Here is an 18,883-nt window from a genome sequence, read left to right as displayed (position 1 = left end):
GGGCTAGCATTAAACAAAAAAAAAAAAAAAAAAATCTTGGTGTTGAATTAACACACAAGTAACACGCTAAAGTGGTAGTCATTTTGTATTGTTTCAACACCTCATTTCTTTTTTACAGTGTACTATTGTAGGCAAAGCGAAGGATAAGGAAGTACTTTTGCATATACGTATCCTAAGAGGTTTAAAATTTTTTTTACCAAGAATAGTGAACTTCACAAGTCCCTGAAGTTAGATAGATTAAACTCGGCATATATAAACTCTTCGATAAAGTTAACGGGAAGAGTATTTCAGCGAATTTCGAAAATTCCGCTTCTTAGGGAGGAAAGAGGGACATTTCTAAAATACTCAAACTACTCTTTGTTTAATCAGAAAGTGCCGAATATGAGGATTTTGTTGAAGTTGTAGATGTGAAATTCGACATACAAACTCTTCATTAAAAATAACGGAACAAGTGTCTCAGCATTTTTGAAACTTTCACCCATAAGCGAGAAAGGAGACTCATTTCTGTAATATCCAAAATTTAATTTCTTTATCGAGAAATTGCCCATGTGAGAATTCACTTAAGTTAAAGATGTGAAACTTGGTATTTAAACTCTTACTTAAAAATAAGAGAATACATTTTTGAGTATTTTCGGTAATTCAGCTCCTAAGGATCGAAAGGGAATGATATTGAAATTTCCATTTATTTGTCTACAAAGTGGTGAATGTGTGGATTTGCTCAAGTTGAAGATGAAGAATTCGGTATATAAACTCTTAAATAAAAATAATGGAACACATGCTTCGTATTTTCGAAAATTCTGTTCCTAAGGGGGGCTGGGGTAAAAAGTAAGTTACTTCAATAATATACAAACTAATTTCCCTGTCTTTATTGAGACAGTGCACGATGTGAGTATTTGTTTAAGTTGGTGTTGTGAAAATCGAAATATAAACTCTTAAATAGAAATAAGGGAATATATATTTCAACACCTGCAAAAATTCCGCTTCTGAAGGGGAAAAATTTCTATAACATTCAGATTTTACTAGTTATTTAGAAAATACTTAATGTAAGGATTGGCTTAAGTTAAAAGTGTGAACTTCGTTACATAAACTCGTAATAAAAATAAGAGAACATACCATTTACCCGGTGGTAGAGTGTTACAACTCAAAAAATGGAAATTTTGAGTTATCATCGCTCAAAAGATAATAAAGAGAGAGAGAGAGAGAGAAGCGAGATCTACCTGGTGGCATTTTCGCATGAACGTAACTAAACAAATTAACCCCTAGATGGCAGAAATACCAGTATGCCAGGGAGCGATTTTGATAGAATGCGTAATTTTGACTTGTAACAGTCTTCCACCCGGTGTGCGATTCATTTAAGCGTCTTTAAAGATTCCGTTTCTGAAAGAGAAAAACAGGGCGATCAATATAATATGAAAAATAATGCACAGCATTACGTGAAGAAATGATAGAGAAAAAAAACTTCACTTACTTGTGTAATATGAGTGGTCTTTTACAATTTCTGTTGGCGTAGTGAGAGTTTGAAGACCAAAATCAGATATTTTAAGTACAAATCGACTGTCAATGAGACAATTAGTAGATCGGAGTTTCCCATGAACACCAACTTCACTTCCATGAAGGTACATCATTCCCTAAAAAGAAAGATGTTACAAAATACCTCGTACAATGCTTTCGTTAAAAAAATATTTGAAATATAAATCCAGAGTAGGACAATGCATTACCTAGTTGATGAAAGAAAGTTGTTTCATTATATTTATTTCCTTTGTTTTTAGTTTAACGTCCCTTGCATCACTGTGGTTATATGAGACGTTGATCTACAGTTTAACGTGGGATCCGAACAAAATGGGCTCCAACCGAGAATAAAACCCGGATTTCCCCACCAAAGGTGTGAGCGTTAACCATATTACCGCTAGGTTTGTCCACGAAAGGAGACGAGGCGAGATGTCTTGTCTTGTCTCGAAAAGGTAGATTTGTCTCGAAGAGCTATACCTCTTAAATACAATGCTAGATAAAATTAATAAGAACTAAAATAACTCAGGAAGATTTGGACCTCACACTGAATTTTTTCGCTACCAATTGCATAAGTGAAATAGGAGTACCTTGTTGCTGATAACTGATATATTTATTTATGAAATGTGAACCGAATGTTAGAGACAGGGTTGCCAACCATACAATAATTTATCATGATATATGATAATTTAAGCCTTAATGCTATATAAACGATAACGCCCTTATGATAATAGGAGATTATACGATAATTTTAGAACGCACACTTTTTTGCAGGTTTTGAATGTGCAAATAAATTGCAGATATGTATTAAATAATTATATAACACATAGGCTCCCTACACACACTGAGGTTTTTTTTAACAGATATCCCCGCTAAAATAAACCAATAACGATTTGAGAATTAGGAAAAGGCAACCCTGCATCCATTCTTTAAATTCAATTACTTTTACGGGAGGGTGGAAATATTGTTGTTATTCAGAGTAGTGTTAATAAGGATTAAAAAATAGGGAGGACAGTGACATCGATTTGGAGTTCGAAACTAAAGATTACTAGATAAGTTTATTATATATTATTGCTATTATTATTAGTATTATACTTGGTTTTACAATGATGCATGATGCATATATGTACATATGCACGATGAATATGCGATAAACTTCTGTAATATACTACATAATTTTAAAGACGAAGCTCGATAATTTTGTTATGCGTGGTTGGCAACTCTGGTTAGAGATGTTCTAATCGTTTGTTAGTTTACTGCATCCTTCCGGATAGTACATCTTATGAAGGGTATTTTACGCATGATACATCGACTCAGCCCTAGTTTCAGGCTTCCTACATCGGATCGTAATTTAGATTACTCCTCAGTTACCAGGCAGATGTTCATTAGACACTAAAAAGATATATTATTGCTTCATAGCCAGGTGTATATAACTAATGATTTCTGTACATATAGTCCGGAGTTCAATCCCCAATGGGGTATTTTCTTCAGACAAAAGTTTGATTAGGAATTTGGATTCCACTTAAGTAGTAGGTGCAGTCTTATATGGCCTTGGTGCTGAAAAGGCTTGTTAATGTCAAACTAATCAAAAAAATCTGTCTTCACTGATATATTAAAGTGAATCTACACCTATGATGATTTCCCAATCTTGAACGGTTGATAGGTACACCAGTGTTTATGATCAAATATATCACCTATGATTAATCTATTGAGAGAATAAAATTACTTATAGTTTGGTGCACGACTTGGATTTGTGTTGTTGAAATTCAGCGAGCGTGGCCCTAACAGCATTGTAAATACGAATGGTGCTTAATACTTTTACGTAGAAGAATAATGTATTATATTTGTAAAATAGTGGAAATTCAACACGTTAAAATATTCTTAAGAACTACCACTGATTTTAATACTGATTTGCTATTACTTATTGACATACAAAACTTCTAATAGGGTTAAATATTGTAAAATGTAATCTTATACTCAAAGAAAAAGAAAACATTTTTACCTTTACCATGTCGTGGATAAGAGACATCCGAAAATTCCAATCCAAGAGAATAGCTTCATTTCCCAAGACATCTCTTAAGCTTCCTTTAGGACAGTATTCAGTTAATATTAATACTGTAGGACAGTCAATACATGCACCTATAAAGCGTACTGTATTTTCATGAGATACATCACGCACCTACAGAAAGAAATAATGCATTAGGTTTATTGCTAATAAAGTGGTAAGTTTTTTTTTATATAAATGGCATAGTAAGAAAGAACAGATCCTAATTAGTAACTGGATCATCATCATCATCATCAATAATAATAATAATAATAATAATAATAATAATAATAATAATAATAATAATAATAATAATAATAATAATAGTCAGTCTCTGCTGATTGAAAGTGTTTCCAACCCTTCTCCACAACTATTTATATTAGATATTTATTTTTTTTAATTATTCCACAGTTCTTCTTGATCTCAAAACACAATTTTGTATGAGAAAGTTTCCAAGGCTCTTTTATCCAGTCAATTATTCTGTTTTTCCCACTCATCAACATTTCTTCTTGAATATGTCCTGCCTACTACCCTACGCATATGATATCATTTGACTAATAACTAATATCGTACAAAAAATCTTAGGGGGGGGCTTGATTTGTCTGTACAAAAGACACTCGTATTACATCAACTTAACAATGTCTAAAAATGTTATTTCATCCACTTTCTTCGTTAATTATAGGCCTATATAAGGCCCATTAAGAAATTTATAATATACACCATATAGTGGTTCTAACGGAATTACAAATTAATGTTCTTAAAAAAAATGTAAATGAAATTTTAAGTGAGAAGAAATGGTTATAATTTACTTTCGAAATAATTTTGGGAAACGTCGAAAGTAGCAGCATCTGTTTCTGCGTTTTGGTTATAGTTTTTAGAGAGTAAACCGATAGATGGCTCTAGCTGTTACATCAGCGAGTGGGAAATTGAGAAGAATGGAACTACTATAAGTTTGGAAAATGTGTTGAATGAAACTATGGAATTTTCAACTCAATAATATTGGAAATGTGTTACAGATATTCGGCTTTGAAGACATATAATTTAAATGAATTGTGTAATCAGGTTTTAAAAAAAAATATTTGTGTGCTTTTAACATCGTCCCATGGGAACCTCAGAACAGTAACTCGAAAATTGCGGTTTTCGTTTTTTTATGTTTGGACATAATTTTAAAAGCCCCACTTGGTGTTAATGGAACGTAGTGCCATCTGTTCTACTTGTCGATCGTCTCTCGTAACGTAGACAAAGATTGACCTAACTGTTTTATAAGGTCAGCTACATTTGTTGATGTCCCCATACCTGATGCTCCACTAGCTTCTTCATTTATATTTTCATTCCCAGAAACACTCATTTTAATGTTTCTATAAATTATTTTCTTACTCCTGAGTAAAGTATACTCCGTGTTGAACGCTATGATGAGACTGCTTTACTTCAAACTAATCTCAAGGTCCCCAGTTCGATCCTGAACGGAACCACCATCTAAAATGTAACGTTATATTTTATATTTCAACTTGTTACATTTGTAGCCCACAGTTCGAATCACAAAAATTGGTAAATACAATTAAACACCTTAATGGTTCTGACTTTTATTCTTCTTATTTTATGTATATATTTTTCTGTTGCAATAGCAACAACACACAAATACCCATCTTCTTTTCAACAACTGACATTACATGATTATTTGTATAAAATCAACATATATTCTACATTTTCTTCTTCTTCTTCTTCTTATCAACAAATTGTGCACTTTTAAGCGCCGTTGCACAAAATAATTACAAGAAAATGGAAGTAATTTATAGATTAGATATACAATCTCGTTGTATAGAGAATTAAATTTCTGTCGAACTGCTGTAACTCAAGATACGACAGTTTGCAAGAAAAATTAAGGTAAGTTTCTATTGTTCATACAGAGACGTATCTCAAAGGACTTTCTATTTGTGTGCATGTGTGTGTTCACCTTAATGCGTAATTTGTTTTAATATGTTGTTTAAGCAAGCAGGAAATATTTATGTGCCTTCACAACTGGTTCCTGTGATCAAGCAGGCTCGTCGAGAACAGCGTTTTGAGGTAGTGGAACTACGGTATAGTGACTTCCTCAACTTCAAGTAGCTCTCCAAAGAACTTAGAATTCTACAAATTCGAGAATCCGAGATTGAAGTAATGCAAATGACGTAAACTGGAAGAGCATGATGGAAATAAGAGTTTTGAAGAGGTCACTGACGACCAGCGACGCAACTACGCTAGTTTGGCTAGTTTTCGCCCGGGGCAAGAACTTGTCTTAGCACCACTCCCTGCCCAGCCAAACCAAAACGCTCCTCGACTATACCTGATATTGGCATCACACAGTAATTGTCCTATTCCAATTTTTTTAAGTGATAAAGCTTGATTTCAAAATTGCAGTACATAATTTAGTACATCATTTAATTTAAGATAAAACATCAAACTAATTAGTAGTTGATTGCCAAATAATTTAAGAATAGTATGCTTGACATTCTTATAATCTTATCATAATAACTGCAAACCACAATTTTTGGGAGGTTGCTTTAGAATAGAATATTTATGACAAACAGTCAAGTTTTTGTCTCAAGCATTATACTCGGATATTTTGAACATCTCTTAAATCGATGTAAGTTAAGTGAAAACACTAAAAACTGGAACTAAAATTTAACTTTATGGGCTCTTTTGGCTGCAAAAGTTTCTATAATGTCCTCAAAAGATAGCTTTGAAGCTAACTTATGCTCTTTGGATATGATCCTAAGATTGGTGAGTCGTTGTTGTCCTGTTAAGTTTCTGAGTTTCTTTTTTTTTTTTTTTTAAGATCTTCAGTTTGCTAAAACTCCTTCTCTTGCTTTATAGTTAAAACAAAAATTGCCCATTTGTGCGCCCGTGGTATACGCCCCGTTTGCCGCCCCTTAGTTACGTCAGTGTCGACAACTATTTTCTACAAAACCAGTCACCTACAATTAGGCTACAAGAAACTCCAACTTAAGCGCCTCAAGAGGAATGTAAAAGATTTTAAAGTCGGGAAGCTTAACCTGCGAAAGCTGGAAGTCGCCCAAGACAAATACGCAGACTTAACATATTTGTGCAACGGATGGATCTACCCCTGTCATAGAAATGTCTGGAGTTTTCTTAACTGCAGGCTATTTTTTGCCAATTACTTTATGGACAGGGTTCAGTAATTTTCAGTATTGTAGAAAGGTGCTACTAACTATGCTCATTTAAGTTATAGTCATACTCATGTTTACTTAAAAGAATATTATCATAGGGGTCTACTCTAGTTTGGTTTGATAACTTATTTTTAATTTCATTATTTAGAAGCTGTCTTGAATTTTATTTTTCTTTCATATTGCTTTATATTCACTTCATATTGTTAATTTGTAGTATTCATTTTATACCACATTGTTTCCTTTTTTGGTGAAATGTCATAAGCCTTATTAGTTTGTTCTTTTACTATTAATTTCATAAACGTGTTTAATTAATTAATGAAAGAAATAAGACTTTTTGGTCACATCGTTTTTTACTATTTTTTATAATTCTATCAAAACTGAAAACAGCAACTTAGATGTACACAAATGGACAAATTTAAAGTTTTCCAACTTCAATTTCGCATTATTCTTATATCCCAAGAACTATGCACAGTGACGTAACTCATTCTTAAAACAAACTTTTTTTTTTTTTTTTTTTTTTTTTTTTGCAAAGTGACATATCTCAAATAACATATTTTTCATGGTTTAATATTACAATATTATATAATTTGAACATGTGGTATTAAAGGATTTAGGATTTAGATTTCTGGGCTTTCGGCATCTAAGGCCATTTAGCCCATCACGTTTGAGGGATGACGTCCCTCGGCGAGCATACAATCCGGGGAAAGAAAAGGAAGAAAGGGTGGGGGAAGGAAGGAAGCGGCCTGGGAACTATAAGTTAGGTACCACCCCGGCATTTGCCTGGTGTGAATGAGGAAAACCCAAGAAAACCTCATTCAGGGTGGCTGGCCTGAAAAAGCGTTTTACATTTTTTTCGACCGAGTGTCTCCACCAGGAATCGAACCCGGGACCGCTCTCACCGAAGGCGAGAGCATGTGGTATTAAAGGATATACTTTTGGCTACATTGTGTCAAAAATTGGTAAATATTTGTTGGTAAACACGAGCGTAACAGGAAAGTAAAACAGGTGCATAATTTCAGATCGCTCTCCTGAAAAATGAGAAAAATTGAGATACGACACTTTGCAAACAACGGGACGATATGGGATTACTTTGCACCAAAGTGTATATTTCAATAACTAATATTCATACTGAATGTTTACTAATGCACTTGCACGAATGTTTCCCTTATATATCTAGCTATTATGGGCCTTATGCAGAGACGTTTTGACGTCTGATTAACGCCATACTACGTGGTTGACTAAAGGGTGGTTATCAAAATTGTATTCAGAGTCTCTGATTAGGACGTAGTATTTGACGAAGTTAATTACATGTGACTAATTAATCTAGAGCAGAGGCTAATCTTTTACCCACGGTTTAGCGTGCGACACAACATTTCGCATTTCGTACTTCATATATTTTCATTTTTACAGACTACGCATGCGCTCATCTACTTTTCCGTAGTTGCCACATTTATTTTTCTCATCCGATGCATTGGGGTTATATAAGTTAATCATACCCAAATCATCATTTTAGTTGTACTCAAAGTAGACTCTGAATACCATAACGTGCACCTCCCTTAGTAAATTGTTAGTATGCGTACTAACTAGTCTGAGACTAACCCTAGATTAACAAATTCTCTCTGAATACCACCCTATATGTTTAAAATACAGTGTTCTAAATCATTACGTCAGTAAGTTACATGCGATTTTCTTTAAGATTCCTTAAATCTGGTGCAAAGTCTTAAGGTATCTGTTCGTACTTCAAGTTTTGCATGTTATAGCTGAAGCATATACTTCCTTACTTTTGCAATAAAACTTTAGTATTGAAATTTTCGTGATTTGTTGTATTTAAAATATTTTACCAATACAATGTGTGTGTGAATGTATGAATTATCGGATGCTTTTTCTACCCGAAAGACAAAAACACTTCAACCGCTAAAAGTAATACTATGAAATTTTACCATCTGGGTACACTGAAAATACAAATTTACACTTGAATTTGCACGCATTCAGTATAGACAAAATAAGAGGTAAGTGAAACATATTTTCACCTCTCTGAATCGCATATGAATTAGTATAATAATGCATCCATGATTTTAACTTAGTTAACGTTTTAGAATTATCAAATATCGTAAGAAATGTTTATTAAAGAAATATAGGGTGGCGCAGTTAAAAGTAGCCCGCCACCCCTTTGAATGCGAATGCAATATTTCGGCAAGCTACAACAATGGACAGTTTATGCAATTATCGATTGTTATTTCTTCAACAATCGATAATACACAACAATCGACATACAAGAGTTATCGATTGTTAGCATTCTTCGGTCAGCAATTCAGTTTATTTCATCAGTGAAATTAGGCGTTTCTCTTTGCGGTTGCAAACTGACTTTCTCAATAAAAGAAAGAATTGAAATTATGGAAGCCTAACGGAGAACAGGCAACGGAGAACTCTAACATTGTTTGTCAGCAACCACTCCATGATGAAAAAATCGGCGTTTGTTGCAGTGTAACAGAACGCGCATCATTGGACCGATATTTTTTGACACTACCCTGAACACAGTTGCATATATGGACATTTTTTATGCATTTTGTGCTCAACTCACTGAATATGAAAGACAACAGTGCTTCTTCCAGCAAGATGGGGTAACATGCCACACTTCTAAGGTATCCTGGAACGAGTTCATGGTGTCTTCCCTGAGGAACGGACTGTCAGCAAAGGTTTGCGGCCACCACGTTCTCCGGATCTAAAGCATGTGATTTCTTACTGTGGGGACAACTGGAGACCAAGGTCTATGAAACTAATCCATACACAATATAGGAACTGAAAGACATTAGTCATGAAGTTGCCGCCATCGATATCCGAACTCTACGCCGGGAGTATCTGAATATGTTTATATGTGCACAGCTGTGTATTGATGTCGCAGGGGGCCACTTTCAACATCTTCTATAAATGTATTTTTCGCTGTAACTTTATCTCTATTTTTCATTGTAAATAAATGGTAAGACCATTTCAGCTCTAGGTTTCTGTAATTTCACTGCATTTTCTTTATTCTTACACGGGCTACTTTTATCTGCGCCACCCTGTACAACAACTTTAAAACATGAATTTAAGAAAGAAGGAAAACTAAAATGATTTCAGTGATGTCGCCGGAACTGTATTAATATTTAATTTCTGTCTCTTGGGAAATACACAGCATACAAAATTAGTAAGTTGTCTTTTCTTTTTCTTTTGCTTTTTTTTTTTTTTATTTTTTTAACGAGACGTAAAACGGATGAATTTGGAGAGCTAATTTCCGGAAGGCAGCCAGGTATATCCAGAGCAGAGTTTCTATCTTTTCCCTTCAATATTTGCGAAGAAAAGTTCACGAGAGGATATTAATACGTTAAGAACGTCATGAATATCTTGACGTTCGTTAAAAAACTTCATTTCTTGGATAACTTCCTCAGAGGAAAATATTTTCTCTTTCCCCTTTTCCTAGTTGACTATCTGATTAGTAGCTACTTTTTTAACCGAATAGATCTAAAGACCTAATTATAACTGACTAATTTATAACAGACTACATAAATTGAAAATTCTATTATATTATAATTGTTAATAATAATAATGCTGGAGTTGCTTTTTTCTGGTTGGCTTCTATAAGACTATGCTGAGGTCATGTTACTGTTACTTTGGAGGCTAATGGAATGACTTCGTTGAATGAGGATATATGTATTTGATTGAAGAGAACAATTCCTGTAGGAGGTCAGCAGACTTCGATTTCAATCGTGGATGCTAGTCTTTATGAAAAAATAGAGAAAAAATAGATAAATATGAAAACTTTTAAAATAATGAGTCGAATTTTGCTTCATCAAAGGCCTAAAGTTTCTTAGGTGGTGTGAAGTCCAATACACAGGGGGTTAAAGAATATTGCAAAAATACTGATAATCCCTTATGGAATACGATCGGAGATTTGCCCTGAGGGGAATTTCGTATTCCGGAGAAAATTTCCCTCCTGGTCACCACATGAAATCATCACTGGCTGCACTGATTTCTGACACACATTCCTACGTTCATTCACTCGTGCTGTGGGTTCACACATTGTCGTGTATCTGTTTGTCCGGACAAGTCTCTCCAGGTGCCACCGGTAGCGGTCATTCAGTGCACGTAGGCTGCCTCTGCGTTGTCTCTGATGGGTTGTAATGGCCTCCAACGCGGTACTCACAGTCCGCGTTCGAAACTATGGAGTCAGAAAAGTTTAATGTAAGGACGACTTACGTAGTTGAATGCCCCATCAGTCTTGCACAAATTATTATTCCGTGCTCAAAGATAATTCCCGTCATCATCACGGTACACGACCTTTCACTGAAGTCACAAAACCCCAACTAATTGCACTGAAACTGCTTCCCCCATTTGACTGGTTCAGCGAAATGTTCTCGCGACATCAATTTACTTTCCTACTGCACCTTTGACTTTTGGCACTACACTAATAGTCAAATCAGATACAATACAGACATCCTTTAGTCTTCCTCATTGTAAGTGTCCACTGAATCTGCGAATGATCAAAGCTAAAGTGGTAGGCGAGGAAGGGAGTAAAGATAGAACTTAATAGAAGCTAGTGGTGCTGTTCAGTACAGGAAAACTTCGCATCATATGTTGCAAGAGCAAGACGACTCCACATTTTCGGGCACGAGATTCCGGCAAAAATAAATAAATAAATAACCTTGTCTCGTATTGAGAAATATAGTGTATTTGATCTGTTTCCTTTGGTCAATATTGTTATACTGTCATTGATACTTGTCCTTTCTAACAGCTCGCTGGGCGCACGTGGTGCTCAATGATGTGTTGCTAGTTTTTGCGTCGGGTATTAAAACACAAAATTATTCAATGCAGTAAATCTCAATTTTATAAAATTAGACGATACAGAAGATATCTAAAAAGAGTGCTCTCAATAACCAGCAGGTCCACTACTCAAGTTGACATTCCACTAAAACAATGTGCATTTGTTTATATTCAAATTGGCAACGTATAGAAAAGGTGGAATATTTACCATTGCAGAGCGAGAGAAGTGAACCACTATAATTGGCTGAAAGTGCTGTTGCCATAGAAACAGTTCTTGCCTGATTGCTATAAAGTGCAGGTTGGAAAAAACAGAGGAAAGCAACTATCAGAAAGGACAAGTTGTGTCATACGGACTTTAAATGCATTTAAAATGAAAAGCGACTTCTGTGTTTAGTTTGGTTTGTGTTCAATACACAGTTTATGTAATCCTGAAAAAAGGAAAAATAAAAACTGATACATTCGCAGTTAAAAAATAATTTCACAATTTGTTTCATTTCAGGAGCCTGTATCCCCTTGATGGTCTTTCAGTCCTCTCAAGAAAATCTCCCAGTTTAGGGACTACTGTTCTATTAGATCTGTTTCTAAAACTTATAATACGAGATGTTATAGTTTATAATAGCTGCATGAACATCTATTAAAAATTAAAAGTTGCGCCTATGAGAAAATGCTGATCAATCCCACAATCAGGCTCAAACTTCCTGACGTTTAAGGCGTATCATCTTCTTCACAATACCCAGTGCAAGCCACACAACGTTGTCTATTACGGTTTGCCTCACTCAATGCTTGGGAGAAATTTTATTTGTGCTCGAGAAAGGATTTTGTAAAAGAAGGATAGCGCATGTTTAGCAGAATACAAAATCATTTTCAAATACGAAGGAAAAAAACAGCACGATTCTACGTCCAGTGATTCATATTTTATTGTAAGTTTGTTTATTCATATTGGAGTCAATCTAAAGCAGTGTTTATTCTTCTATCTTCATTGTTCGAAGCACTTGCTTCGCTTTACGAATAAACAAAGCGTCGAATAAACAGACTTCACCTTATGCAGAGTCATTTTCGCATATGATTAGCGTCATACTAAGGGTCTGACACCAAGGGCACCGATCCTGGGGGGCCCAGGGCCTCCAAAGCTCATGAGGGCCCCTATGCATTTTTATGAATATGCATTTTTATGTGTATTTTTATTGTTATATGTATTGTTGTATGTATTTTTTTATGAATGTGCCCCCCCAAAGTTCCAGAGAAATCGGCGCCATTGCCTGACTGCAGGAAACATATGTTAGTCGAACTCTTTAGTATGGCACTAATCACACGTCAGAACGACTCTGCATAAGACCCACTCCGCCTTATGCATAGTTGTTTTGACGTATGATTAGCGACATATTAAAAGCCTGACTACTGCAGGAAACATATGGTAGTCGAACTCTTTAGTATGACACTAATCACGCGTCAGAACGACTCTGCATAAGACCCACTATGTTTGTAAGAAACATTGTGCCTTTCAATGGCAGAGGAAGAACAATAAACCTCGTTTACTTTGACGTTTGACTTCAGGATGTGTGTTTATCGCTGTCATGCGCAATATATTTGTTTGATTCAGTGTTTGTGTGTGTTGAGTTGATTTTAAGTTTAACTGCCTTTTAGCAGCGAGGCTATATAAGACGGAACCTACTGATTAACGTGGAATCGAACCCGGGTCTCCCTCGCCAAAGTATGTGTGTGTGTTGTAAGTGTATTTTGAGTAAATGTGTCGCTTAGTGAGCCACGTGATAGTAGTCACTCTAATGGATATACAGTAGTAATAAAGTGAGAAGAATGGCGTTCAGTGAATATTTTCGCGTTAACGTTTCACGTTATACTTGTATTTAAAAGGAAACGAAATCCGACAACGTCGCACCAGCACGACATTGCAGTGTTCGTAGTTTGAGGGAAATTTCCCTAATCTAGGGAAATTTCGTATGTAAATTTAGGAAAAAGGGAAAACGAGATTTTTTTCGATAAAACGTGAAAATCTAGGAAAATTCTCACGCAGACCAGTTGACCAATATAAATGTCTAACTTTTCTTTGTTCTTCAGACATGAACGAATACAACAGTAATAGTGTGTGCGTGTGTGTTTTCAAAGTAGTATAATTTGTACCCGTTCTTGGCTAGGTGTATTTGAATGCATTTTTTAAATAAAAAAAAATGAAGGATAAAGTAAAAGAAACAGAAGCAAAAAACAAATAAATGAATAAAAACAAATGTGGTTGGTACTTTCTTTAATATAGTTAAATTGACCTTATCATCTAACTTCTGTAATAGGATTTGGACACTCAATAAACTAGGGAGTTAGCGTACGCGATTTTGGTGTGGGAGACGCGAGTTCGATTCCCGGCGGGAGCTCATGTAGTTCGGATTCCACTTTAATCATTAGGTCCCGTCTCATATAGCCTCGCTGCTGAAAGGCACGTTAAACTCAAAATCAACTCAATAAACTAGCAAAAATTTGATAAGAAAAGGGAAAATTTTGTCAGTCGAGGGAAATTTTCTTACTGAAACCTACGAACACTGCGCATTGGTTTTCGCCAGACGTCAAGAGGTTTCAGCCGGACTCCAAAAATGCCAATAGTGCAAGGAGTTTCCATTATTTCGGTAATCCATGGTATATGTTGAATATTATATCGCTAATGGAACCATGTGGTAAAAAAAAGCGCGTTGCTTAATTAACAATGAAAAAGTTACTTTTATATCTTTTTTCAAAAAAAAAAAAAAAAAAAGAAAAAGAAAAAATATCCTTTCGCTCAAATTAGTTGTAATCTTTTAATTTTTTCATATATTTTGTTTGTAGAGGATTTTTTTTATTAAAAAAGAAAGAAAGAATGAGGGATAGATAGCAATTTATATGAATTCTTAAAATTGCATTTGCAGAGATAATGGAATTAGCGTAGCTATGGTAATGCAAAGTGCTGCTCTTGGGTGATTCCCTGAAGTGACATTTCAATTTATTTCACAATATTGTTGTAATGAAGGTCAACTACAACGCGAGATAATTAAAGTAATAATGAATATAATTGTACGAAATATGTTTTTATCCTTCGTATTAAGTGAACAGAAAATGGACCTTTCCTTTTTTTTTTAAAAAAAAAAAAACAACGAAAAGCAGCAACAGAAGTTTCTATTTGTATATGAATTAACACTGACGTTTTCTTCTTCTCATAATGGTAGGTTGTGAAAAAAGACGAAAGTAAACATTCCATGTCTCATGTCATGTACAGTAAAATACATATTTGTTTAGCAAAATAGTTCCAAAAAGACCATCTCATCTAAAACATAGTGTAGAAAAACTTATCAACCAAAACATATAAAAGGAACCACTCAATTACAAAGGAAACTTACTAGTAGTCAGTGGTGGTAGGTAATTTGTAGAAACAGTGGTTGAAATTACAAACATGTGAGCACAGAGAGATATACTTAATGTTTATGAATACTATTCAAATAGTTAGGAAATGCCGATAGGAAACTATTTTCTCCCCCACTTTTTTTCTAAATAGTTACTGATTCAGTATACATTTATTATTGTTATGAAACATGGTGACAATTACTGCTCAACGAAAGTATAAAACCTTTGTTATACGAAATATCTATACACACCTGTGTTATTTAATATTAGTTAAATAAAAGGTAACAGATGCTGAAAGTGTCATTTCCAATTCACCAATATATGACGTAGAAGCGAATTTATACGACTAATGCCAGGAGAATGAAACCAAGTATAGAAAAAAGGAAAAAAAGAGGGAACGAGGTGGTTGATCGGAATAAAACAAATATTGGGAGTGTTCCATTATAATGAATACACTATTATAATATCAACAAAATCATAAACTGCGTCTTGTTTCCTTGTTACCACTGTCTTTTATCAAAGCTAGGTTCGCTCCTTGCTCTGTATGAGAGATATACTGAGAATCCGAGCAGAAAATTGTGACGTCATGGAGCATCCAGTGGAAAATGACTGCTACAAGGCATAAAATACATTTTTATGTTTAAGTATGATTAATATCATTTACGTAATTGAACATAATAGCACTGCTACTTTCCAAACATATATTTGAAGAAAGGAAAAAAAATGTATGATATTTCACTTTTAACAAGGTTAAAAAAATAGAAATTCGGACGCATTCGACACAACTCTCCCTGTCTTCGTAAAAATAAATGTAATTCAATTCTGTAAGCCACTAATTCCATATTTCATTTTTCGAATTATGTTCGTGTTTTTAAACTATTCAGCGCTTTTCGAAGTTAGTTACTCGTAAACATCCTTATGTCACTTGCACCAACCAACAAAAGAGAGATTGAGACAAACCGCGGTGGATCAGTGGTAGAGCGCTCACCTCTAACACATAGGGTTCCTGGTTCGATCTCTAGTTCCGCTAGGTGAGCTTTGTGGTGGACAAACATCGTGTACGTGTGTTTTCTCGGGGTTCTCCCGCTTTGGTTATTCCAATATTATGATCCATCTCATCATCATCGTCTTCCTTAGCCTCGGTGTATATTCGTGGGACGTTAAACTAAAAAAAAGACGCTGTCAAGTGCTAGTAAGTGAAAGAATTCGCAATTATAACGGAAGTAGACTTTCAGTTGTCAAGTGACTGCAATCACTTATCGACAACACGAGAAAATTCAAGTGATGATCCATCTAAGCTAAGGCAGCAGCCGCTCCTGCCAACAGCACAGAAAGATTACGCCATGTTTATATTTTTCATTATAGATTACGCCATGTTTTTCTAACGAACGTTAAATTGTTTTCTTAATATTTTTTCAACGTGTAACCTACTCCTTACTACACTTTATCAACAATGTTCATCAATCTTAGGACTTCCATTACTCTAATGTCTTTCTATAAAACATTAATACTTCTTGCTTCAGAGCGCGAACATGACATAATTTTCTCAGCTCAACGTCATGTTGCTAGGCTTTTGCTTCCTTAATAAATAATTTGTACCCAGCCTACCTGAAGGATCTCGGATTTATCTCCGGAACTACTTATCTCTGAATAAAATATAATCATCACGTGTATTTTTCAATAACTGGTTGCATGCTTCATGGCTAATCGACACATAAGGAAAATTTACTTAGAAGTAACTCTGGAAATTCGGAAGGGGGGAGGATAGATAATGATGTTCTACAACTGGCATTAGCTGAAAGTGAATTTATCATTTTCAAGGTGGAGAAAGTACTTTAAATTTCTGCACAAGAGTTCTACAGTTAGGAAAGTCATTAACCCTTTTTCGTCGGGTGGTTCCAAACGGAACCACTAACTTTCTTGGTTTTCATAGCCAATACCACGTTGCGAATCGTACGGCGTAATTCCATTTTTTTTCGATAGATTGCACCTGTTTTTGTTTTATCACGATCAGTTATGTCGTTAGACCTAAAGAAAAAAAACAATTTCAACGAATAAAACTTTCACTTGTAAGTAGAAAAAAAAATGATCAAAAAGAGTTAAGAGTATTTTTGTGATTCAGAAGTCCAATAAATTCGCACTTGCATCAACGAGTTTCCTGACTGTATATGATTGAATATGATTGCATATGATTGAATTTTTTCTATCAGTTTACGACATGCGAGGTTTGTCAGAACTCGATTTTGGTGCCGTTTGCCAGAGCATTCATATTGTTAATTTATCTATAAGCATTGCTATTGTTTATTTTCACTACTGCGTGATATATAATAAACGCAGAAGTAAATGATTGCCAAATGAATATCTATAAGAGTCATGGCGTATTAGGAACCACATAGGGATGTGAATAAATGTGGTTTAATGTTATAGTCATTACTTTCTTTCATGACTTGAGACGCATAAATTCTACTTCTTGTACGTTGTCTTTTGGTAATCTAATGCGAGATACTAAAACGTAAAATGAGTAGAAGGTCTAGATAACATCAGGTTTAAGTTAATGTGTGTACAATTAATATAATCAATTGGCATTAAAAGAAAAAAAAAAACTTTTTCCCATTCTTCCGACAGCCTGAACTAGAGTGTTATGTAACAGGATCAAACATTACGAACTGCATTAAAAGAAGAAAACAATTATATCAATTTATGAAGCATTTGTGAAATTATTAATGATTTTTTTTTAAATAGCGTGGCTATATAAGAAGGGATCTCTTTCGTGCTGAAGGCGAAAATGTTTAATCATTTAGTCACAGGGATTTAAAAAATAGTGATGCCTGGCAACACTTAGCTGTAGCGTCTAGTATGTTTCAACCTTCACGATAGTGAGGTCTGATAAATCTGCAATGAAAATATTGTGATACAACACCAAAATCATGTTATGGCAAACTGTACCTTATTTTTAGATAGTAAGGTATTCGTATTGGTAAACTTTAAATGGCACGGTGTACATATTGACAAGTTTGCAAAGGGATAACCTACCTGCTTAACCTCCCACAGAAGCTTTTTATTGACATCTATTTTCTTTTTTCCAACTTTTTTAATGGCGACTCGAGATCCCTGCAATGAAAGGAAAAGAACGTTTTCATAATCAAGCGTTCTCAATTTGAAGAGCATCGCAAACAAGACAATACTTATCAGTAATTACTCTCAGCTTAGTCGACATAATTACTTCCGCACCCAAGATAACTTAGATAAAATTTTATATTACGAAATATTTAGAGACTTTTGTTGTTTCCTTCCTTTCTTTCCTTTTAATTGTTGTTTGTTTCCTTTTAATTGTTGAACTTTGACACGCTTTTTGTGCGCTCCGTGAATTCCGTTTAATTTGGGAATATATTTGTTGTTGGTGGAGAATGACTTAGGTTTTTGCAACATGTAGTGGGATGCTGTGCTCGAGTTTCAAAAGTGAGTCTTCTCACGGACGTTGGTGAGCGCAGCGGAGGTGTTTGGTGATTGAGTTGTCATCCTATAATCTATTCAAATGGTATTACCTTAGGTGAGGGATTGGGTGACATTGAAGTGAACCAAAGAAAAATGAAGTGAAATCTTCCTTGGATGAGTGAGATTCCTTTCAGTTTTTATTTAATATTAGATATATTGAAATGAAAAGTTCGTTATTTCAGTTAATATTCGTTAAAATTGGATATTTGAATTTTTAATAATAACAATACTATTTACATTGAGCTTTATAACGAGTGCAACAAAGCAATTTTAATAATGAAAACTACGAAATAATGAAAATCGAGAAAAATATTTCAACGAAAATCCGTCCACAATCTCAGAAAGGCCTGAACCCAAATGATTGCGAATATTTTGATTGTTCTCACTGTAACAAAACATTTCCTACCAGAAAGGGTTTAAATATACACAAATCGAGGAAGCATTCTACAGAGGAGCAAAATAATAATTCGAACGATTTCTCTGAAGAATTAAC

The 18,883-nt window shown here is 34.6% G+C and overlaps 1 protein-coding gene across 1 annotated transcript in view; it reads right to left on the bottom strand.

Annotated features, from left to right (window-relative positions):
• Window positions 1–18,883, bottom strand: part of LOC145672492 (atrial natriuretic peptide receptor 1) — a 177,352-nt gene that overhangs the window by 52,535 nt on the left and 105,934 nt on the right. Inside the window, exons 10-11 of the mRNA XM_081741655.1 lie at window positions 17,929–18,006; window positions 10,744–10,912 (exon numbers count right to left, since the gene is read on the bottom strand). Of these exons, the coding sequence (XP_081597781.1) occupies window positions 10,744–10,912; window positions 17,929–18,006 (247 nt within the window). The remainder of the gene's footprint in view (window positions 1–10,743; window positions 10,913–17,928; window positions 18,007–18,883) is intronic.

This window comes from Thermobia domestica, chromosome 16 (assembly GCF_964235325.1).
Source record: "Thermobia domestica chromosome 16, izTheDome1.hap1.1, whole genome shotgun sequence".
Taxonomy (NCBI): domain Eukaryota; kingdom Metazoa; phylum Arthropoda; class Insecta; order Zygentoma; family Lepismatidae; genus Thermobia; species Thermobia domestica.
The sequence above is the reverse complement of the archived record's forward strand: the minus strand, read 5'-3'. Positions and strand labels throughout refer to the sequence as shown.